Here is a 23,379-nt window from a genome sequence, read left to right as displayed (position 1 = left end):
AGTCAACAGGGATGTACACAGAATTGAAGTGTCATGCTTAACTACTTTACTTGCATAATTGCATGATGTACGTATATCTACTGATTTGTTTCTACTCTTTCAATTCGATCAGTTAATCCTTATGTTATTTTAATCTATATACATATAATATAAAATAAAATGTAATTTTAGAAACAATTGAAAAGGTATAAATAATAAATGTAAAGCAAAAATCTTGTTATTTTATAGGTCAGGTTTAAATTTTTCGTATGTTTTAATATGTAGGTCCATGGAAAAGCAATAATTGAAGGTTTTAATATCATTTTTGCAAAAATTCATTCATAAAATAGTATAATAATGTCCTAAGTTTATTTTTCGTCTGCCAAGTTGGCAGTCATAAGTGAGAGTTGGTAAACAAAGCGCAGAAGGCCTTGAAATGCCGCGGATATTTTCGTATTTCGTCTGCTTCCAAGATTTTTTAGTGTTGCCAGATTGACTTACACGTCATCGTGATTGAGTATAAAATCAATTTTAAAAAGTTGAAAGCATAATATTTTTTCGTAAGAACATAAAAAATCAAAACATTGTATATTTAGGCACCTTTCAATTTAAGAAGTAAAACCATGCCCCTCAATTGACCAAATAAACAACTCCAGGCCATTTATGAAACAGGTGGAACGTTGGAGCGGGTTAGAATGTCGAAATCGAGTTATGTTTTAGGTGTTTATTTTAGAGATAGTTAGTGGGTTACATTTCTTAACTTTAATTTGTCAGTTATTTATAATGAGAAAAAATATATATATATATATGTTTAGGCTAAAATATATAAGCATAAATGGTAACATGTACTGAACAGTGTCACAACAAACGTTTCTAAATGTCGTATTCTTTAAAAACTTGATTTTCGTGTCCGGCAAAAAGTAACTTGAATAAAGTTCAACCATGTGATTTTTTCATTAAAACATGAACCATTCATGTGCTTAAAACCATGAGATTAACATGTCTATCAATTTAAAACAAAAAATGCTTGAACCGTGTCAGACTAAAGATGATAAGAAATAATCTCCCCGAAGTTGTAAAAAACCTCCGCGGCAAATGATCTTGTGAACAGCTGATCAGTTGAAGAAGGGATGAGGTAATGATATAAACAAACATGTAGGATAATTTTTAAATAATTTTTGTTACTAGCTGCCATAGGATAGAATAATCTACAAAAAAAAAATACACTTTTAAAAGCTTTTATTAACTCCTGTTAGCGTTAGCTTTTCTTTTTAGTCAAATCACACTTATTTATATTGATTATATTGCAATTTTTTTGGAACTTTTTAAATTTTTTGTTATCTTTTTAATAGTGTTATTTAAATCTTATTAATTATATAGTAATGAGGACACATGAAATTGTGAGGCCTGAAATATTTGTGAAGTAATGCCTTTAAGTCAAGCAGAACAAGATGCACTTTGGGGCAAAAAGGTAAAATAAAATTCATAATGTCATTCAATACAATCAGGCACATACACACCGAATTAAAAAAAAACAGTCAAGTCTCTCTCCCTTTTTAAAAAAATACACATGCAATTTTTGTTTAAGCAATATCATACAATCACTTTTCTTAATTTCTACGAATTATATCATGCAATAAATAATTTTTTTGTTTCTGCCTTTATTAGACCAAACCTTATAATTTCGATCCTGGGGCCTATTGAAAGCCCGGCCCTTTAAATGGAAAATTCATTCGTCCAAAGCGGAATCTTTAAGGACATACAAAAACCGAAGTACGTTACATAATAGAATTAGCGGTTGTCTTCACCCATAAGATGCCTCTATGGGCACTTGAGGGCAGGGTTTGTTGGGTCGTCCTCCTCTTCATTTTATCAAGATTCTTTGGTTCAAACACACTGAAAGACTTCGGTTACTTTAATATAGAGGACAACTCTAAAACAATTTAAAATAACCTAGGGTGTTTCACTATCCGGACAAAAATCTGCGGACAAATACAGCATTCTAGAACCAGAGGAGAAAATTATCATCTCAGAATGTCAAGATGAAGCATTTTGGTTGAGGTAAGATGTCTTACTTTGAAACATATAATGTACAATTTTTTAGTTGATTATTTTATGACATTTAATGGAAAGAAATAAATGGTGATATATTTATACAGTCAATAAAATTATGAATAATTTTAAACTTTAAACTCTTCATGCCTCCTCTATATATGTGAAGCTGTATATGTATTTATGTTTTCTTGGGTGGTTAATTCGTTACTAGTGAAGAATCAAGAATTACTGACAAAAAATCATCTCTCCCAAGGGTTGTTTAAAACTCGTTTTCTTTTTTCAAAACTATCATTTTGGGTGTTATACTTATACCTAATGAAAATGAGAAGATAATATTTAACTAAATGTAAGAAATATTATAGGAATACATTTTCATTTACCAAATTTACAATTAACTAACTTAATATATAATAAAACCCACTGGGTTTTTAAAACTACCTAAAACCTTCATGAAACCAAGGTTTGAGTTTTTTTTAGATGTTAGATTTTTTTAGATCTTTGCCAGTGTCTATAAGCTTTGCATTTGGAACCCATATTCTACATCAGAATGGCCTTTTGAAAATAAATTTAAGTAAGTACCTAATAATTTATAATTTTATTGTAACATCATAAAAGTTGGAAGCCTGTTAAGTGCGTCCATCTTTGAAAGCTTTAATTGGTCCTCTACAGGATTTTGTATATTTTGAAATAAAGTCTCCAGCATAGAAATAAATCTTCATCCCATCCCACAGTAACATGTTTTGTCTGAAAGATGAGTGAGATAAAATCTCAACCCTCAAGGACGCACCCAAGGGCACAAGCACAAGCATGATGCTATTATACATTTATATTTCAGTTCCACCGCCTTTGGCTAAGGTTGCGTTTATAGCGGGAGCAGGTGTGATGGGCTATATGTTTGGACAAATAAGGTAAGATTAGAGCATTTGCTTTTTGTTGGCTGATTTCATGGAAATGTTCTTCTTTTCTATTAATACCCGTCTCTATTAAATCAATGACAGAATTAAGTATTTTAACAAGGGGTGGTTATCCTAATCCGTAAAAATCAGAATCCAAATCCATTATGGATGGATAATGATATGCCAATATTTTATCAACCTAATTTTTAAAAAGTGTTTTAGATTGCCAACCTTGTTTGAAATATTATATTTTAGTTATGCAAATGTATGTCGTGATAAGTTTTTAACAAGATGTCCAGATGGCGTTGTAGCTACAGACATCAGACTTAAAAGTAAGACAATATTTTGATAATTAACAATATGAATTAGAAAAGAAAGGTCTAGCTTTTATAGTAAATAAGTAAATACCATCCCCCCATAGCGTTACGGACGTGACGGACAGCCAATGGGAATTATAAAGTAACATGGATACTAAAAACTGATCTTATTTTGTTTTGCAGATGGTATTCAGACAGTTCCTTATTCAATATTTTCTCCAATAAATCAAGAAACATGGAGGCAACTTGCTAAACAACGAGAAATGGTAACTATACGTTTTTTTTGTACTTTCCCTCAAAAAGCCTATCGAATGTAAAAACCTCACACTCCTGTAATTTTTAAACAAATTTTTGAAAAATAAGGTAGTTTTTTTCTTTATTATTGGCTACTATGAATCCAATATAGTAAACCTAACTTTTCAAAGTAAGGTTTCAGTACTCGACTAGGTACTTTGAGGTAAACCGCCCATTTTTAAGATGTAAAGCAACTTAATTACCTAAAATATTATATATATAGGTTACGAGTTCTCTATAACGCCCCTCACCCCCTTCGACCCCTATGTATCTGATTTTTCATACACAGTATTTCATGCATACTTCCATAAAATTATTTGTTTATATTTAAATATAATGCATAATAATATATCTGTACATAATTCTACATATGTAACCTAGTTTCATTGTTTATCTTTTAAATTACTATAATTTTTTCAAAGATAAAAATACAGGGTGACCACTATGTACGTTATGTTCATATTGAACACCACTTTTAGGTTTTTTGGTACGTTTTTGTTCGTTATTGATTTTTGTGTACAATATGAACATTTCAGCGTACGTTATTGTACGTTTTTCTGTAATGTATTTCATAAAAACTACAAAAAAACTCTCTTCGACTCTATAGGATCTATAGGAATGAGATACTACTTTTTATAATACAAAGTAGAACGATGTCTGTCTATCTATCCGTTTTTCTTAAGCTTAAGATCTCGGTAACCGCTGAACCAATTGGGTTCTACTCTTCAGGTAATATACCTACTGGTCCTGTTGTGGTTTTAGGCAAAGAATCCCCCCTCCAGAAAAAATTTCTTTTTCTTTTTGTAAAATATAACAAGTAAGTGAGGGGGGGAAACTCCCTTTAAAAAAAAAAAAACTTTACAATACCTCTTTTGGCGATGCCCCTAGAGGCTAGGGGCTAAGATGCTGGAATATTTAATCGTACTTAAATAAATGAATATAAACCTCATTATTTGTTGGTACTATTTACATGATTAAAATGGGGTCAATTTTTTTAGGGGAGGTAATTAAGGGGGGGTAGTTAACACCAAAAACAGATTTCAGGGGGTAAAAAAAAGTAAAAAAAAAATTTGGGGGGAAGGAAATTTTTTTTATAATTTTTTTTTTTGGGGGGGGGGCGGGTTACTCGAACCTTCCTTTTAAGATTTCAGTTTTAAAAAGAAATTTTTTTTAGGGGGGGTATTTTTCATTTTTTGGGGGAGGGGTTGGGGGTGTCCCACCCCCCAAGAAAATAGCTGAAAACCATCCCAGGACCAGTAGGTATATTCCCTGAAGAGTAAAGCCCAATCGGTTCAGTGGTTACTGAGATCTTAAGCTTCAGACGGACAGACAGACATTGTACTACTTTGTATTATAGATTTACTAGCGGCTTCGCCCCTAGCCTCTAGGGGCTTTGCCCCAAGAGGTTTGATCAACCTAATTTTTCGTACTTTAGATTTAAAAAGAAAAAGTAAAAAAAATTTTTTTTTTTTGTGGGGGTATTTTTCATTTTTTGGGGGGGTTGGGGGTGTCCGACCCCCCAAGAAAATAGCTTAAAACCATCACAGGACCAGTAGGTATATTCCCTGAAGAGTAGAACCCAATCGGTTCAGTGGTTACTGAGATCTTAAGCTTCAGACGGACAGACAGACGGACAGACGGACAGACAGACAGACAGACAGACATCGTTCTACTTTGTATTATAGATATGTGTTTTAAGGTACGTTATTGTACGTTATTTTTTCAAAAAATGTACGTTATTGTGTTCATTGTAATTTTTTTGCAGTACGTTATTTTCAATATTAATATCAAAAAGGCGGTGGTCGCCCTGAGAATATTACATGTACAATGTACATAAAAAAAATACATTAATTTTAATTTCTTTTATGACTGTCTTTTCATTTATCTGATGATATATTGTTTCAGACCAGATACAGAGATAGTATAGATCCAGGTTTCGAAATAGATGATGAATTTAAGGTAGAACATTATTATATTTTGTGTTAATACTTCTAAATATTTGATATTACAATTTATACATTCTTTTTTAAGGACTTATGTTATGATATACTTTTAGGATATACAAAGGTTTCCATCTAAGTGCCTAGTCAAGCACAGAACCTAACACCTTAATTTGAAATTGATAAAAATACATAAGGAAGAGTAGGGGGCAATTTTCGCTCATTTTTATTTTGTTTAGGTCTTGTTTGGTAAAGGGTAGCTCTAGAGGTGTTAGGCATTTAGAAAAAATAACCCCCCCCCCCCTGCTTTATTTTCATTTTTTTTTAAAGGGGAAGGCCAGGGAGACGGTGCTCGCTTCTCTTTGAAGACACCAAAATTTTAATCAGTTAGATATTTATGTTTATAATTTAGGATCAGAACATTACAAGTCCAAATCTGATTAATGATGAAAGATTAAAACATAAAGTTGGACCTGTCAGGTAATTTGGAAGAATAAACAGTTGATTTAATAGCGAGGCTACTCTACTTTTCTAAAATATATGTATTAAATGTTGCTTCGAACCTTGATTCTAGAGGAGGATGGGGATATCAGGAAAAAGGCATAAAACCATCCCAAAACAATAACAAAGTTTGTCTGAAAAGTATAACCCAGTTGGGCCAACAATTACCAAGATCTTGAGCTTCAGACAAAAAAAAAACATACTACTTAATGATAGGATTTTAAAATCACATCAGTCATTTTGATCAATGCATTTATTCATCTTTTTATTCACTTTTCTTGTGCTTATATCATAATAGATGAATGAGTAACATCTTTTGTCACTATAGATAAGATATTCACAATTAGATTATTTTACACAAGGGTGTATATTTTTCAACCTAGTTAAATTTCTCCCGCTCCTACACACCTCTCTATTTGTTTCCCTAATTTGAATTGTAAATTAGGTAAAATTATAGAAAATATAATACACCAGTGGATAATAATGCTAAAATCTTGGTTTATTTTAGGTATGGTGTATTTAGAAAAGACGACCAAGAACAAAGTTAACCAAAGAAGTATATCCTAGCTTTAAAGGAAGCTGAATATCCATCTGAAAATTTACCATTGCAGAAGTGTCTATTTAAAATCAATAATCTAATTTTATAGATTTATTAATTATGAACAGTTTACCTAATCAGGAAGAAAGGGGACAATAAAGCTAAAATTAAACCATTTCCTTACCCTCCTAATGTATGAAAGATATTTTAATACAAATATTGGAGGGAAGATTGATTAATCGTCGTTTGTCCTATCCCTGGTGTAAAGCCTATATCACCAGCTTGTGGTAGTTACAGCTATATGGATAAGTATATTATATACTTTAAATAATAAACTAAAAAAATTTGCATATTTTTCGTTATTATGCCATTTCTGAAGAGTCCCTCCCAGTAGGAGTCATTGAGTCTATAGATTATCTTGAGACTTTCCTTTTTTGGAATTTCCAAGTTCTTCATTTTGTTACTCAGTTCTTATTGAGGCCAAGTAGATTTGTTTGGTATACATTTTTTTTATAAAAATTATATTTTCAGAATACTCAAAAATGGCCTTTGTAAACCAGTTGTCCAAGAGGGCTCTGTCCACTAGCGTCCTCAGAGCTGCCAAGATCCAGGTAAAGAAAAAATCTTATCCATCTATCTGTACATAAATCTATCTTTATTTAGAAATCAAAGTCTACTTTTTAATTTACTAGCGGCTACCCAAGCATCTAGGGGCAGCGAGTAACAAAAAAATAACTCAAAACTATAACATTACCTGAACTAATCTGAACTAAGTGAAGCTTACATAAAGTAGAGAACCCAATCGGTTTAGTTCTTATTGAGATCTACAGCTTCATACAAAAACACACTACTACCTTCTACAAATATAAAAGGATGAATAAAATATCTACACAACTTCTTATCCATTTTTATCTATTTAGGAATTTGTTGTAATTGGAGGTGGCTTGATGGGTGCTGGTATCGCCCAGGTTGGAGCTCAAACTGGACACAAGGTCACTCTTGTAGACCTGAATAAGGAGGTCAGTTTAATTATCTCTATTGCTATTCAAGATAGACGGCTGATTTTTTTTATGATTCCATTGTTTGTTTGTGTAGCCGTAGTTTCTTAGTGTTTGGATTAGGTATGGCAATCCGTCAAATTTTTGGACCGAATTCGGATTCTTACAAGAATCTGTCAAAAAAAAATGGCGGATTCGGATTCCAGATTCTAGCAATATTATAAAAGGCTTTTTTTAAAAAAAATAAGTGCTACATTTGTCCTTAAACTTAATGTTCTTGGTGTTCTCTATAATTTACTTCCGAGAATCGAACCAGATTTTAAAAAAAATTATCTAATGATGATAATCTTTGTCTTCAAAAAGGGGGAGTTGAAAGAAAAAAACTCAAGACGCTAATTTTAGCCTACAAGACACTTTTGTATAGCCACTAGGGCTATCAAGCTCCACGCTCAAGTACATTATGCCTTGACCCGCTGTCTCAAGTGAGCTACAGATATCATGTACGTGACTATTAAGTATCCAAACCACTCAATAATTTCCCTTCTTACACAACCAGGGGAAGTTGCGTGAATGAATTCAACTGAGAAATTCGAGTTGCCACATGGGGACTTGAACTCGAACACTTATTACTGTTACTTAGTGCGTTACCACTGAGCTACGACGCCCCTTTTTTCTGAGTCCCACAACCAATAAGTATCCAGTTTATAATTTACTTGGTCCGTTGGTCTGTCAGTCTTGCTTCAAAAATATTGATAAAATATATGTGTTAGGTTTTGTGATTTACAATTTTCTGTTCTATTTTTATTACTCTTTATTTCCTAGTAGCGACTGCACCCGTAGCATCAAGGTGCTTTAAATGTAAAGGAGTTAGGAAAGTAGTTATTGAAATCTTCAGCTACTGTCAAAAAACCTTACTACTTTATATAATAGGATATAATTTATTTGTGTAGGTGTTGGAGAAGGCAAATAAGAGGATTGCTGATTCTGTTTCCAGAGTTGCTAAGAAACAATTCAAGGTACTTATACAAGCAAAACTATTCTCAATCAAAAGTTGGGTTTGTGTGTCTGTCAAATGGATATAATGAAAGGTGAAAAATTGTCGTCATTTTAGGTTGCTAACATAGACATCCTTTATTGGTCATTCATACAGTAGGAGGGGTAAAGGGGGTGAATCTTTATTTTAGCCAACTACAAGTTTCACTTTATTAGAGTACATAATATTCTGGTGTAATATTCAAGTAATAACAAATTCCATCGTTTTTAAGCTAATTAGTCAGCTGTTCATTGAAGGACAAGAGGATTGTCAAAGAAAGTTAGTTTTTTTGTAGCAAAGCTAATCTGTAACTATTTGTTTGTCAAAATTAAAACTTTACAGATTTCCTGTTACAAAATGTAAGGCACCTATTACTCTTTCTTAGATAGACTTAACTTCTCCTTTTGAATATTACATTTATTGGGGAAAAAAGTTTGTGGAAAGGGGGAAAAGCCATTTGCTGTCCCTTTTTCCCCAGGGAGGGAGAGGTAATTGGGCTGTTAATTACATTAGTCCCCAAAGTTTTAAAATAACGTTTGACTCAACAATTTTTGGAGCTGATTGGTTGACTCTTTAAGTTGAGTTTCATAACGTTTTAATTACTAATTTTGTATAACATCATTGGGAATGTATATCAATATATAAGCCATTGTCTTATCGCTTTAGATCCCTGCTTGTTCCATCATTCTCTGACTATGATGAACCATTTCTAGGATGACGCTGATGCAGCTGAGAAATTCAAGGCTTCAGTTATGGATAACATTTCTACTGATACTACTGCCAATAAGGTAAATGAAGTTATGCAATAATGAGGCGTTTCCAGGAAGTGCATTATAATGAAATAATAGATGATATTTTACCCATTTTCCATAATCCTTTTATAGAAGTAACAGGATATCTTTGTGTCTGTCCGTCTGCTGCCTAAGATTTAGCATTAACGGTAACCGATATCATATGGTTCTTCTTGAGAGTGAAGTTTTTATAGATTTAGGGAAGGTTCACATATATTTGGAGGCAGGGTTTTCCGCCTCTTTTTCTTGTTTTTGTTTTAAAAAGTGGCGAATTCGCCTCTCCCCTTTAATATGGCATTTATTCAAAAAAAAGTTAATTTTCATGGAGTACCTATCACCTAAGACTGGAAAATCATACTCATGTGATATTTGCAACTATTAAATGTGTTTTATTTTTGCAAAATCCGCTGGATAAAAATTACCTCGGTGTCTTTTTGTGTTTTGTTTATGGGAATGGCGTGACTTATACAACCACCAATTACATACCTATTTTTGAGGATTACTGTGTGATTTTCACCTACTTCTTGTGTTTAGGCTCTTGAGACTGCCGATCTCGTTGTAGAAGCTGTTGTTGAGAATATGGGCCTTAAACAGAAACTATTCAAGTAAGAAAAGGAAAACTAAAAGGATTTAATTTAAAATATACCTACATACCTACTATGAATTCTATCGTTACTTAAATTATAAAATATGATGCTAAACTTAAAAACTTAATTATTTATGGGGGAAAAATAATTCGATACTTATAAATAGTTAGGTAGGTATTTAATATTTGTAATGTGAGAATTTTAAGAATCCTTCCATTTTTGTCTTTAGGTAAGAAATGTCGTATTAAGTGGACGGAAACAACTTAATTAAAGAAAACTTCGTTTTTAAATTATATTCAAAAAATATTTGTTTAGGGAATATGACGGTATTGCCCCTGCCAAGACCATTTTTGCCTCCAACACCTCTTCCCTCCCTATTGCCGAGATTGCCTCAGCCACCACCAGGTAGGATTCAGGAATTGTATAAATTTGCGAGGAACTGTAGACCTGTAATGTCTCGTCTTGATGCATACTCTCCCTTTTCTGTATATTTTTTGGCATAGGTTAGTCAATAGTAAATAATATGCTATTAATTTAATTCATTGAATTTGGGGTGATCTTAGCTAAAATAGCAATATTCCTAAAATTGGTCCTACCCCAAACGTAGGAGTCCCAAACGTCGGAGTGGACAAACGCAAGAGTCCCAAACGCAGGAGTCCCAAACGTCGGAGTGGACAAGCATAGGAGTGGGAAAAACGTCGGAGTGGACATGGCTTAAGTAAAACGCAGGAGTGTCTGCTATTTTAATAATATGACAATTTTGAAATTTTTTTTACCCCTGTCTACAAAATAATAGTTATGGCCGCAGCGCTCGGCTCCCTAGCCTGCCTAGCCGCAGCGCTCGGCCCCCTGGCCTATAACCTAACCTAACCTAACTAAGAAAAATAAGGGGACCGAGGGAGGGGGGGGGGATTGTATAAAAAAAATCAAAATTGAAAAAAAAAATCAAAATTCAAATCGAAAAAAATTTTTTGGGACTCCTGCGTTTGTCCACTCCGACGTTTGTCCCACTCCGACGTTTGGGACTCTTGCGTTTGTCCACTCCGATGTTTTTCCACTCCTACGTTTGGGACTCCTACGTTTGACGTGGAACTCTAAAATTATTTTATATTATACCACTGTAATGTTGAGGTTTGACATTAATAGTAAGAGAAGGAGGTCGTTGGCTGGTGATTGAGTATAAGTCAATGATATTAAAATTGAAAATGGTTGTTTCGTAATCTTTTAGTTTAAAAAATCTTCTAACAAGTATAAACTGCTTAGCTGTAATTGATTTTTACCTTTTTGTAATCCTTTTCTTACATACAAATAAAAATTTTGTAAGACATTCATAATTTTTTTTAGGCTGGACAGATTCGGTGGTCTCCACTTTTTCAACCCTGTACCTGTCATGAAGCTATTGGAAGTTATCAGGTATTAATACTTTTTAGCGGGTTCCTTCAAATAATTTGAAATAAGGAAGGTGGTTAGTTTTTCGGCTATTACTTTATGTCAGGTTGGGTTACATTGGGTATTGAGAAGCCCCGTAGGGTTAGCCCCCCCACCCCTTATAGGTTAGGATAAGGAAAAACTTTGAATTTTATGCTATAGTATTTCAAAATGATTTTGGAATATCTAAAGATAATTTTTAAAATGGCAATCAAGTAACAGAAAATATTAATAAAAAAATGTCTTTTAGAATTCCAGAAACTTCTGATGAAACCTTTAATGCTATGCTTGCTTGGGGCAAGGCCATGAAGAAGGTAAAATATACTAAAATGTTTTTTTAACTTTCTAGTTGTTTTTTATTAGGGAGGGAGGGGACATTGGGCTGTTGCTTGATTAGTTCATTAAGTTGAGTGTCCAAACGTTTCAACCACTTATTGTAATCTACAGAAGTGTTAATTTTTGGTATCATGATTGTGATGTGTAATATGTAGTATGTACAACACTAATTTATCTTATCCCTGCATATCTATCATGTTCTCATGAACAGGTATGAGACACACTCATAGGTTTACAAAGGAATTTTTAGTGTTTTATCCGTGTCTTACAAACTGTTACGTAATTTTTAAAAAAAGGACCCAATGGCTCAATTAATCTCTAAAATCTGTGTTCTTCTTTTAAACATATGTTGGATCACAGATTGTTAAAATTACCTAAAGTAGTAGTGCAGCTACACCAGCACATAAAATGACATGTTCACATTAGTCTAAAACACATAACAGGATTTTATCAATTTGGACACCCACATATAAAAGTTTAAACCCCAGTAAATCTGCAATAGACAAAAGCCAAATCAATGATAGAATAAAATCTTATTTACAAAGAACATAACATAATAATATATTTAATTTGCATGACATGAATAGCTTGTTATCATAATCAACTAAGCTTGGTAGGGAAGTGTCCTCATGGGCATATCGTCCTCTTGCCCACACACTGGTTTGTTATAGTTCTTGCTTGCTATCATAACCTATAAATAGGCATTAAATTAATTATCAGAACACAGATCTAATTAAGAATCTAACGCCCATATTTGTAGGTTACCGTAGACTGCAAGGACACCCCTGGCTTCATTGTGAACAGACTACTGGTGCCTTACCTCATGGAGGCCGTCAGGATGGTGGAGAGAGGAGATGCTAGTGCTAAGTAAGTACCACAGATAATTTAGAGTATGAAGCTTCGTGCTAGTCATTTCGTGATTGGCCAGTTCGTTCAACCAATTTGAGGGGGTGGATGAGTGGAATCGTTTTATCCAGCTACAAGTTTCACATTATTAGAGTACATGATAATCTGGTATAAGATCCAAATAATGATAATTATATTAAAACATTTAAACAGCTGATATTCATTTATTCATATATCATTTATCTATCATTGTTCTATGTAGGGATGTAGACACAGCTATGAAGCTCGGTGCTGGTCATCCTATGGGACCCTTTGAACTTGCTGACTATGTCGGTCTTGGTAAGTTGTGTTAATTATGAATATAATTGACCCAGTTATTATTATATTACTAGATTTCGGGGTATTTTCCAACGAAGTTGAATTGCTTTTCTTTCCCCTCTATTTCATTTCCAATGTATATGATAAAACTAGATTAGTAGATACCTAAATACAGTTTTACCCTGTATTTCTTATGGATTCTTAATTAGCTAAAAGTGTACCTTGATACTTGAGGTTCTAACCCCAGCATAAAGTAAATAATATATTTTTAGACACCAACAAGTTTATCATGGATGGATGGAGCTCCAGATATCCTGATGAGACACTTTTCAGGTAAATACAAAAAAAAACAAAAGTTAGGTTTGGTTGAGTAAGGTTAGGAAGGTCTTTAATGCCATTTTTTTTAGAAATTTGAGATTGGAGTAATTTAAAACGTTTTATGAACCGAAAACAAATGTCGTAGTCCTTGAATTTCCATCTTTCAAAGATAGAAAGTAGGACAAAGGGGAGGTAGGTTGTGCTAAAATTTTGTAAAGGTGTGAGTTTTAAGGCTTAAAAACAGTAGTAGAACGATAATATTCACTAAATATAAATATATAAAAAAAAATTCTTTGGTTCTATTCTACAAGGAATACACATATTTAGTGAATATTATCGTTCCACTACTGTTTTTAAGCCTTAAAACTCTCACCTTTACGGAATTTTAGCACAACCTACCTCCCCCTTTTTGAAAACTTGAGAATTAAATAAGTCTTATATTGATTGTTATTTCTGTTAGCTTATGATGATATGCTTCTGTTTTAAAAGTTTTGTCGTCAAAAGTGATGTAACTACAATTTTTCCAATTGTTATTCGCTGTAACTTAAAATTCATGTTGCTTTCATTTGCAGAGCTAGTGAGATGTTGAACAAGTTGGTTGCTGATGGTAAACTTGGCAAGAAGACTGGCGAAGGATTCTACAAATACTAAGTTCCTCTGCTTTACCACGTCCTTGTTGAAGCCATAATTATCAAATCAAGTGCCCAGATCCTAAATCCAACTATAAGAGGACAATTTATGAATGAGTTATTGTCTAAACTATTTCTCATTCATGAATATACCTCTTTTAATGTCTCTAAATTGTATAACAAACTTATGTATTTTTAAAACCAATTTTACATAAATTTTAACAATAGAAATAAATGAAAAAAAAAAACTTAGATTTGCATTGTTTGAAAAGATATATGAATAAATGCTATTTTATTAAAATTTAGATAAATAAAAATGGAGTACAGGGTGGTTGACACTTTAAAACAAGAGTTGGAAGCTAGAAGGTTGGTTTTACTTTAAAAGTTTAAAGCCAATGCATAATATCAAGACGGTCGCAATAAATTAAACTTATTTTATTCACTCGCATTTATTTTCAATTTTACTCTCCATAGCCGAGTCTATTTTATAGCTGCTCTTAAAAATGTTCCTTGGATTGGAGCAACATTGTACATTATTATGTTTTTTTTATGTAATTCATTAGTTAGACTAAGAAGTTATGAAGCAAAAGGGATAGTTGCATGAAATGCATTTCAGAAAAATGATTTCAAGAATAAGTTACAAGTATACTATCAAACTCATATGATTTTCATTACAATAAATAAACAGTTAGACAATACTAAATTAGTCGTCATGCTTTTTTTGTAAAAGTAAACCAGCTTTATAAACTGTACAGGTATGTGACAAGAATTCGATTTTCAATTTTGATATTTTTAAAACTTTATAGTAGAAAATTAAAAATCTTTTAACTGTATGCCCTTTAAATGAAGCTTAAACCATTGAATAGGTAAAAATATGCAGTTCATTAAATTAAAGTTTAAATGCGTTTCGTTGAACTACCCCTTTTGTTTTCTTACCTTTTTCTCGAAAAGTTTTACTAAAAATGACAATCTTAATCCATGTTAAGTATATCAACCTCCAAGCCTGTACAAGCCAAGAAAGACGACCTTGGTCTTGGAGACCCGGGTGATTGTAAGGTTGGTTTTGCCTCTTTTGTAAATGTTTGAATTATACCCTTTTAAGAGTGTAGGGAATAGTTCGAATCTCTCACCCAATGTGCTTTATACTTAGCATGTTATAAACTAATAAATCTAAAGGGATAAGAAAATGGCCGAAAAATTGATGTACATCCTCAATGGTGAAACACACAATTACCCATTGTGTAGATTATAATTAGTGGTTGAAACATTAGGTCTCAACTTATTGAACCAACCAACCTTAATACAATAAAAGACACCAACATTGTCAAACCAACCAATAAGAAAACGTTATTATAAAACTTTGGGGACTAGTGTGATTAACATCCTAATATCCTCTACATCCCTGTTATTACCTACTCCAATCTACTAAACATATTCTGCAGCTCTGTCTTTATACACCTTAACATTAATACTATTGATAAGAATTATAATATGATTATAGTGTTTCTATAAATAAATAATAAAGCATCTATAGAATAGTAGAGTATCTTTATTAAGCATAATTAATTACCTTCTAATTGACTGATCTTCATATACATACATATTCATTATCTTTTTTTACGTTACATACCTCATTTCATATTACTTTATAACTAGCGGCTTCTTCCCTAGGTATCTTCTTTTCTAAAAAACTAGTCAAACAATAGAAAAATAAGAATTATTTCAAAACTAATAGGAAGTTTGTTGTTATAACCTTTTAGTCATAGAAATCCCCTTACAAGGTATGGAATCAAAAAGGCCATTCTAACATGTCTAAGCAAATTTTAGGTTTCTAAAAAATGTTGGGATTTTTAAATCAAACAACTCGACTTTTTAGGAACTTAAAATGATTTTCATAACTTTATAAATAATTTTTTCTGTAAATTATAAACAGATTATTCATTACTTTATACTTTTCCAAAGATCTAAAGGGATAAAGAATGGTCGATAAATTGATGTACATCTCCAATATTAATACCTACACAAAATTACCCCTTCTGTAGATAACAGTAAGTATTTGAAACGTTTTGACATTCAACTTAATAAAGCAACAAATCAAAATTCATTAAAAGTCCCCTAAGTTGTTAAGCCAATGAATAAGAAAACGTTATTATCAAACTTTGGGGACTAGTGTAATAAACAGCCCATTGTCCCCTTTCTCTCTGACTTTACCCTGTGTTGTCCCACTGTCCAATATTAAAGAATTAATATTCTAGGTATGTCAAGAATTACAAGATGAATTCAGAAAAAATCCAGGGGGAGTAAAACCAAAGAATATTGGATTAATAAGTAATTTTTATTATTTATAAGCATGTTTTAAGGGTCATCGATTGTTTTGTTAAAGTCAAAAGTACATATATTTCTTTAGATAGCATACATAAAAACAAATCAAATGATTTCAAGGCGATTTCCCAAGCCAAGATCAGATACCCCTCTTTTTTTTAGTCGCCGCAGGAATTGGAGGAGTTGCTGTAGCCATCAGTGCAATTTGTGTTCCATTTGTAGCACCTGCTTTGAGGTAATCACTTTTATTTCTTTTGGATTCGTTTTTTAGAAAACCTTAGTCTTTGTTTTTTGAGAAGCAAAAACCTGTCCATTAAAATCCTAGGAACAATTTGTGATTATAAAAGTTAATGTATGTTATAAATGGACGAAGAAAATATTATAAGTAGAGTAGCTACGCTATCAATAATATCTTTTTTGTTATAAGGAAATATTGTCTGCCCTATGTACCTGCCACTGACACACAGGTGAGTACGTTATATTGTTTAGTAGCTACGCTGATTTCTTACATTACATTGTACATCTTTACATTGCATTGTCAGTGCACATACTATACACAATTTAGACTATTTAACTTTCATTGTTTTTTTTTCGTTTTCTTCTTTTTAATGACTTTTAATTAATAATTTATATAAAGTTAAATCAGGAATAAGGTATAGCCAAACTTGCGAAATAAATCTAAAATTATATTCAGTTCGTCATTACTTCCAAGCGTTGACCCACAAATTTCACGAAAAAATCAGCTGAAATTACCATATTTTTTCAAATTAATTTAGTTGTTGGTTAGAGCAGAAGTTAAATTAATAATAATTTCCAATGATTTTTGTAGGTGTCCAATGTTTTGAAAGCTTTAAGTAACAGATCTGGCACTGTTCTTGACATAGGTAAGTTATTGTACAATGTATATTTATTCTAAATTTACAGGTTTACATACTGTTACTTTTGAATTCATATTTTTTCCAAGTAGGTAATTAAAGAACAAAGTTATTAAAACTAAAATATTTTATTTATTACCGTTCTACTAACTTTTTTATAAAAGCTTGTCTTTATTTTGTAAGGTAATATTATACTTGTTGCTCCGCCCCTTACCTCTGAAGGAGGGCGGGATATGTCTGGAAAATAGCCTAAAACCACTATAAGACAGTGATTTGTAATTCTTCTTGGAAAAGTAACATTTTCTGAGATCTTAAGCTCCAGACGAAAAATCTTACAACTTTATGATAAAGGATTTAAAAGGTTCCTAACTTACATATTGTTAAGGATCTGGAGACGGCAGGATTGTTTTGGCAGCGGCCAAGCAAGGTTTCTTTGCCACTGGAGTTGAACTAAATCGTTGGCTTGTCTATTATAGCAGGTAATCTAAATTGTTAAACCCGCTACCGTGGCTTAGTAGCACGCAATGCGACATTAATAGTTAGAGTAAGGGGAATGCCTTGGCCCAAAATTGGCCCACCTTATTACCATGCATAGTTAGGATTTCTCAGCCAAAGGTCGTGCAATCAAAGAGTCGGTAGTCTGATGGGTGTTATAACCTATTACCTTGGACAGAAAAGGATACATTTGGCACCCCTTAGGTGTCCTGGGTTGTTGGATCTGGCGTTTAAGAGCTTGGACAAAACACCCGTCCATATGAGGTAGAGTAGATTTTAAAGTCTAATTTTCCCTCCCTCCCTAGATACCTAAAAAAGAACAACGCTGTTATTTTCAATGCATTGTTATTTAGGATAAGGGCAAGGTTGGACGGCCTCTCCTCAAAAACCGGTTTTTACCGAACAGATCTGTGGAAGCATAATCTCAATCAATATGATAATATTGTCATCTTTGGCGTTGAACAGATGGTAAGTTTGATTTTTAGTATCTTTGACTTTAAAAACATGTTTAATAACACTAGTGTTATATGTAATTCATAGCAGAGATCGTACATTCTAAAACGCAAAATCACTCCAATCTAAAACAGAATTAGAGCTTTATAATTTGTATTTGGGGTAATATAAAACTCCCCAAAACCTGATTTCAAACCTTTGTTCCTTTAGTCACCCATATTATTTTTCATAAATAATTCGGTTGGAATTTTTTGGAATCGAACTTTATATTTCAAAGCAACGAGTCAGGTAATATTTTAAGAAACAACTAAGTTTTGATTAGTAGCGAAGCTTCTTTATAATATAACAAAGACGGCTACAAAAACATAAATCATTCAGACATATACTTAAGGAACATGTGTAAATATTTTGTGATTTTCTATCTCATCAACATTGTCTTGTTTAAATGTTTTTTTTAGATGTCAGACTTGGAAAAGAAAATGTTGACAGAAGTGAAATCAGATTCTCTAGTGGTTGCCTGCAGGTTCCAGTTTCCAGGTACAAAAACCTTATTAACTCTCAAAAAAAAAGATTATTCCATTTTAATAAAATGATTCTATATTTATGGCTGTGGTCATTTCTTTGTAATTTTCATCTTCATTATATAAATGATTAACCTTTCAGGACAAACATGCTGCTTCTCTAAAGAAAATGTTAACTTCTTTTAAGAGACCTATATTACAAACATTTTCTGTATACGATTTTTGTGTTTTAAATGTGGCATTGCGTGTAATTGTTGCTCTTTCAAACACTTTTCATAGGATTAAGGCTATTTTATGAGGTAAATAACCTTTACCCTAAATAACAAATCACTAGGAAAGGGCTATTTTGAAAGCATGATACTATAAGAAAAATTTATTTTGAACTTTGGACTCGCACATTTCCTAGCAAAAATTCCATTGGTATGTTTTTAGATCAATGTTTTGACAAGATTGATCTTAAGTTAGTTGAAATTATTTTTAAAAGGAATGAAAATTAGTTTAAAGGGAATCAAATTAGGTTTCTGCAATGAATAAGAGTAAGGGAACATAAAGGGACACTATTCTTATACTAAAGTAACGGGTTCTCTGTCTGTCTGTACCGATGGATCTCGCCATACAGGATAGATTATCATAGGTCCTGGGAAGGTTAATACCTTTTTTGAATGAGGGTACCACCACCCTCCAAAGAGAAATCGCCCCTAGAAAAAAATCACCCAACTCCCTAAAAAAATTATGTTTTCTTTTTAGAACTAAAATTAAAATTGGGGAGTTGTCGACTCCCCTCAAAAAAAATTTTACCTTTCTTTTTAAATCCAGAGGCTTCTAGGGATGTAGCCGATAGTTTCTCATATCTAAGGAACGTATGTTCATGGAAATACATCTTGCATCATCAATAAATATTTTGAAAGTGAATAAGCAGCATAAACTAAAAAAGACATAGGTATGTAATATGTATACTTTCTAATGTTTTCATGTGAAGTTATGTCTTTGTTATTGGAAGAAAATTTAAGTTATGTTTTAATAACATTCATGTAACTATTTATACATTTGTTTTTGTATAAAAATGCGCAAGTGAATGAGTCTACTTTGAATTGTAGAGGTCTTGAGATGAAGAGAGAGTTGATTAATTTCATTTACCCACACTTAATTTCATTCAACTCATACAGTGTGGCGTTTCTATTAACCATAGTTCAGTTGTGTGGATATCTACACACACTTAATTTCATTCCACTCATACAGTGTGGTATTTCTATTAACTATAGTTTAGTTGTGTGGTTAATAAGGTTATCTACACACACTTAATTTAATTCCACTCATACAGTGTGGTATTTCTATTAACTATAGTTTAGTTGTGTGGATATCTACACACACTTAATTTTATTCAACTCATACAGTGTGGCATTTCTATTAACTATAGTTCAGTTGTGTGGATATCTACACACACTTTATTTCATTCCACTCATAAAGTCTGGCATTTCTATTAACTATACTTTAGTTGTGTGGATTGTGTTGGTTTTTTACTACACTTTATTTCATTATTTATTTGTGTAGAATTGATTTTGTCTTTGGATTCAAATTCTCCACCATCAAAACTAGTAAACATACAGTGTGTTACTAAAATTTCCAAAATTTGTATCATAATTGATTTTTGCTGATTATTTAAATTTTTGCCGCCATTTTAGGTGCAATTTTCGAACCCTTATTTAAGTAACGCTATACCTAGTTTATTTATTGTAATATATTTTAAATGTACAATGTACTTCAGTCTTTAATTTGATTAAGTTTAATTGTAAAAATAATTGCTTTATTTTAATTGAATTATCTCTAGACAATTATTAAGTATTATATTTTTATAATAAGCATCCAGTATATAATTTACTTGGTCCGTCGGTCATGCTACAAAAGATTAGCACGTATTATATGCAAGAAGGTTTAGTTACCTTTGAATATCTGCTAATTTTTTGTGCCACTTTAAATTGTAGTTTTAAAAGGAAAATTTTCGGCTTTCTTGTACGTCCAGTAAGTCATAGAAATTGGTATTTCTTTTCTAGGGGCGATTTCCCTTGGGAGGGTGGTGGTACCCTCCCTCAAAATAGTTATAAACTTTACCTGGTAACTTTGGAAAGGAGAAACATTTCGGTTCTACGGTTAGCGAGATTCTTTGGTACACGCACAAAGACACACAGAGATCCTGTTATTTTATTATAAGGATAATATTGCTTTCAGGATTGAAGCCAATCAAAGAAATCGGTTCTGGTGTTGATACGGTTTGGACTTATAAGGTATTCTATGCACATACGTAGTTGTTTGTTTCAAGAACCACTAAACTGATTTGGTCTTCCATTTCAGGGGAAACTTTCTTTCATATATCTTCTAAGCTTCCCATAGAGGCTAGAAGCACAGCCGCTAGTAAAAGTATTAAGGTGTGTTACTGTTCTGTATCAATTAAAATCGTAGAAATAGATTGATTGACATCAAATGTAAATTGTAAAACTATCATTTCAATTCCTGAATATAAATGAATATCACCCAACCTTTAATCTAAAATTATTTGCAAGTTTTGTGCATTAGAGGACCTTAGAGAAACTACTCTATAACGAAGAACCATATCGTTTAAGTGGTTAACGAGATCCTTCGGTACACACACAGAGACAGAGATCCTATACTATAAGGATGACAGATTCATTATTTAACTTTAATTACTTTTAGATTCCCAGTGAAGACAAATCAAAAAGTACCTAGATGAAACATGAAATCTTAAATTTAAGAAAGCTTTAAAAAGTTGATTTAGAAACATGTAGGCATTTTTTTGATAAATGCAATAAAGAAAGCTGCATTATACGAAAGAATTATCCCCTTGCTACTTTATTGTTACATGATTAATATTACTTTTATTATCACAAACACTTTATTTTATAACATGTGTGAGATTAATTTTGAAAATAGCTAATCTTGTTAAATAGACTTTATGGCACTACCTTTTACAATCAAAGATAAAGATTGGGGCAACGCCTCTTAATGGGCGTTTCGTCGTATTTTCACAGTAGCTTTTCCCCTATTTCTAGCCCTTGCAGGGCGCTCTAATCCTGCGGGGCAATCACCAAGCTAACCAGACTTAAAGTAACCTATCTAAAGCTTCTATGAAAATACGACGAAAAGCCCATAACAGGCGTTGTCACGACAGGGACTATACCCAAAGATTGTTATAGAATATTTATTTTTGTAACATTAAATTAGCATTAATGAAGTATATGTTGAAATATTTTTTATCTAGAAAGATATTTTTATGGTGAAGAAAAGTTAAACTTCTATGAAGTAGAGTGCAAATCTAATATTTAGCAAAAAAATACTTTTTAACTTTTTTGAATAATACTTTTTCTAGTTATATCAATGGAATTGTTTTTGATATTTATTTCCGTAGATAAAAATCGCCAAATTTTATCTGGTAAAGAAGGTGTATCAACTTTTTCACTTTTTATTTAAGATAGCTAGCCGGCTCTTTTAGTAAGAAGTAGATGTAAAAGAGGGAGGTCATTTTCTAGTAAATCCCGTAAAGGTGTGTGTTATAAGGCCTAAAAAAAAATAGTAGTAGAACGATAAGGTGCTCTATATTTGTATTCCCTATTGAATAGAACAATAGGGAAGAAATTTTTTTTTTTTTTTGATAACCTTTCCTGGAATATCTTTAAAAAATAAGAAATTTCTATCAAACGCTTTGTTTGGCTCAAACTGACACAAATAAAAAAAAATATAATTATAATAAATCAACCTGTAAAGAATGACTTCTTCCTTTGTTTAATGGTATAGATTGTTCTTAACCTTTACCTTGTACCTATAGAAAACATTATTATCATAATTATATTTTTTTTTTAATTTTTGTCAGTTTGAGCCAAACAAAGCGTTTGATAGAAATTTCGTATTTTTTAAAGATATTCCAGGTACGGTTATCAAAAAAAAAAAAAAAATTTCCCTATTGTTCTATTCAATAGGGAATACAAACATATAGAGCACCTTATCGTTCTACTACTATTTTTAGGCCTTTTAACACACACCTTTACGGGATTTACTAGAAAATGACCTCCCTCTTTTTCATAGAATTCAGATATGCAATCGGTTTTTTTGTAGACCTCTTATTTTTTAAGTAATTTAAGTTTTTAAAAAAAATAATTAAGTCGGTTTTAAGGTACTAAAACGCAACAAAATAAAAGAAGAAAATGGCCAGTATGAACAAAAATAGTAAGATCTTTAATTTGTCACCTTACTTTTAAAATTCTGTTGAGTAATTATTGAAAAAATCAATTTTTTTAATCTCGGTTTAATAAAAACTTTAAACCTAAATATTTTATCAAACAGACATAAAAAATATGGGTTCATATATACCTTTAGAATCAGAAAAATATTACGAATCCATTCTAAGCGAAATTGAAAAAGTTTTTAAAAATTGTAATAAAAAATAAAAAAAAATAAAAAGTTTATTTTAAGAATTGTAACTACTAAACTAGCCAATCACAAATCGCGAAAATTGACGAATCGCGAAGCTTAACCTATAAAGTTAACCAATAGAATTGCCAAAAAAAAGGAGAACGTTCATACAATATATACAATAGATACTACAATAAATATAGTGATATTACAGAACATGTAAAGAATGAAAAATTATGAACAAATATGCATCAGTCTGCTTATAAACTTCAAAACAATGCAGTTAAAAATACATTATTGTTTCTTGTGTTTAAAAAATATCTGCTACATTGCATTGTCTTTTGTTTAGGTTTTGTTCAGGTTTTATTCAAGCTAACCCTTTAAAGCCGAAAATTATGATTCTTAAAATAAACTTAAGTTTTTCAATTTTGCTTAAACTGGATTCGTATTATTTTTCTTATTCTAAAAGTATATATGAACACATACT

General features: G+C 31.8%; 3 protein-coding genes across 4 annotated transcripts; all 3 read left to right on the top strand.

Annotated features, from left to right (window-relative positions):
* Window positions 1-693: 693 nt before the first annotated feature.
* LOC145326815 (OCIA domain-containing protein 1-like) lies at window positions 694-6,629 on the top strand. 2 transcript variants are annotated; one of them, XM_080170244.1, is made up of 10 exons: window positions 694-1,114; window positions 1,360-1,450; window positions 1,937-2,040; window positions 2,529-2,605; window positions 2,870-2,942; window positions 3,186-3,262; window positions 3,431-3,513; window positions 5,447-5,500; window positions 5,894-5,961; window positions 6,491-6,629. In XM_080170244.1, the coding sequence occupies exons 2-10, from the start codon at window positions 1,406-1,408 to the stop codon at window positions 6,528-6,530; spliced, it is 621 nt and encodes a 206-aa protein (XP_080026370.1). In that variant the 5' UTR covers window positions 694-1,114; window positions 1,360-1,405; the 3' UTR covers window positions 6,531-6,629. The 2 variants fall into 2 exon arrangements, with proteins under 2 accessions (XP_080026370.1, XP_080026371.1); XM_080170245.1 differs by having other exon boundaries at window positions 1,101-1,134.
* Window positions 6,630-7,030: 401 nt separating this feature from the next.
* On the top strand, window positions 7,031-14,108 carry LOC145326813 (hydroxyacyl-coenzyme A dehydrogenase, mitochondrial-like). The gene is made up of 12 exons (XM_080170242.1): window positions 7,031-7,131; window positions 7,441-7,539; window positions 8,469-8,534; window positions 9,265-9,339; window positions 9,877-9,947; window positions 10,245-10,334; window positions 11,274-11,342; window positions 11,608-11,671; window positions 12,454-12,560; window positions 12,802-12,878; window positions 13,130-13,190; window positions 13,748-14,108. Exons 1-12 carry the CDS (start codon window positions 7,063-7,065, stop codon window positions 13,824-13,826), a joined length of 927 nt encoding a protein of 308 aa, XP_080026368.1. The 5' UTR covers window positions 7,031-7,062; the 3' UTR covers window positions 13,827-14,108.
* Window positions 14,047-21,364, top strand: LOC145326814 (ATP synthase subunit C lysine N-methyltransferase-like). Its single transcript, XM_080170243.1, has 11 exons — window positions 14,047-14,170; window positions 14,791-14,860; window positions 16,060-16,132; window positions 16,289-16,361; window positions 16,554-16,593; window positions 16,956-17,010; window positions 17,387-17,480; window positions 17,850-17,964; window positions 18,408-18,486; window positions 20,697-20,752; window positions 21,180-21,364. The coding sequence occupies exons 1-11, from the start codon at window positions 14,121-14,123 to the stop codon at window positions 21,210-21,212; spliced, it is 738 nt and encodes a 245-aa protein (XP_080026369.1). The 5' UTR covers window positions 14,047-14,120; the 3' UTR covers window positions 21,213-21,364.
* Window positions 21,365-23,379: the final 2,015 nt, after the last annotated feature.

This window comes from Acartia tonsa, chromosome 8 (assembly GCF_053477335.1).
Source record: "Acartia tonsa isolate MP-2025a chromosome 8, ASM5347733v1, whole genome shotgun sequence".
Classification (NCBI taxonomy): Eukaryota; Metazoa; Arthropoda; class Copepoda; order Calanoida; family Acartiidae; genus Acartia; species Acartia tonsa.
This window is presented reverse-complemented; position numbering and strand designations above follow the sequence as displayed.

Bases quoted from the DNA above. Each gene is read 5' to 3' on its own strand.
- LOC145326815 (XM_080170244.1), top strand. From the start codon at position 1,406: ATGCCTTTAAGTCAAGCAGAACAAGATGCACTTTGGGGCAAAAAG. The intron at 3,263-3,430 runs GTAAGACAATAT...TTTGTTTTGCAG, and splicing joins TACAGACATCAGACTTAAAA to ATGGTATTCAGACAGTTCCT. The intron at 5,501-5,893 runs GTAGAACATTAT...TTTATAATTTAG, and splicing joins AAATAGATGATGAATTTAAG to GATCAGAACATTACAAGTCC.
- LOC145326813 (XM_080170242.1), top strand. From the start codon at position 7,063: ATGGCCTTTGTAAACCAGTTGTCCAAGAGGGCTCTGTCCACTAGCGTC. The intron at 11,672-12,453 runs GTAAAATATACT...CCATATTTGTAG, and splicing joins GGGGCAAGGCCATGAAGAAG to GTTACCGTAGACTGCAAGGA. The intron at 12,561-12,801 runs GTAAGTACCACA...TGTTCTATGTAG, and splicing joins AGAGGAGATGCTAGTGCTAA to GGATGTAGACACAGCTATGA.
- LOC145326814 (XM_080170243.1), top strand. From the start codon at position 14,121: ATGGAGTACAGGGTGGTTGACACTTTAAAACAAGAGTTGGAAGCTAGA. The intron at 16,133-16,288 runs GTAATTTTTATT...TCTTTTTTTTAG, and splicing joins AAAGAATATTGGATTAATAA to TCGCCGCAGGAATTGGAGGA. The intron at 16,362-16,553 runs GTAATCACTTTT...TTTTGTTATAAG, and splicing joins TTTGTAGCACCTGCTTTGAG to GAAATATTGTCTGCCCTATG.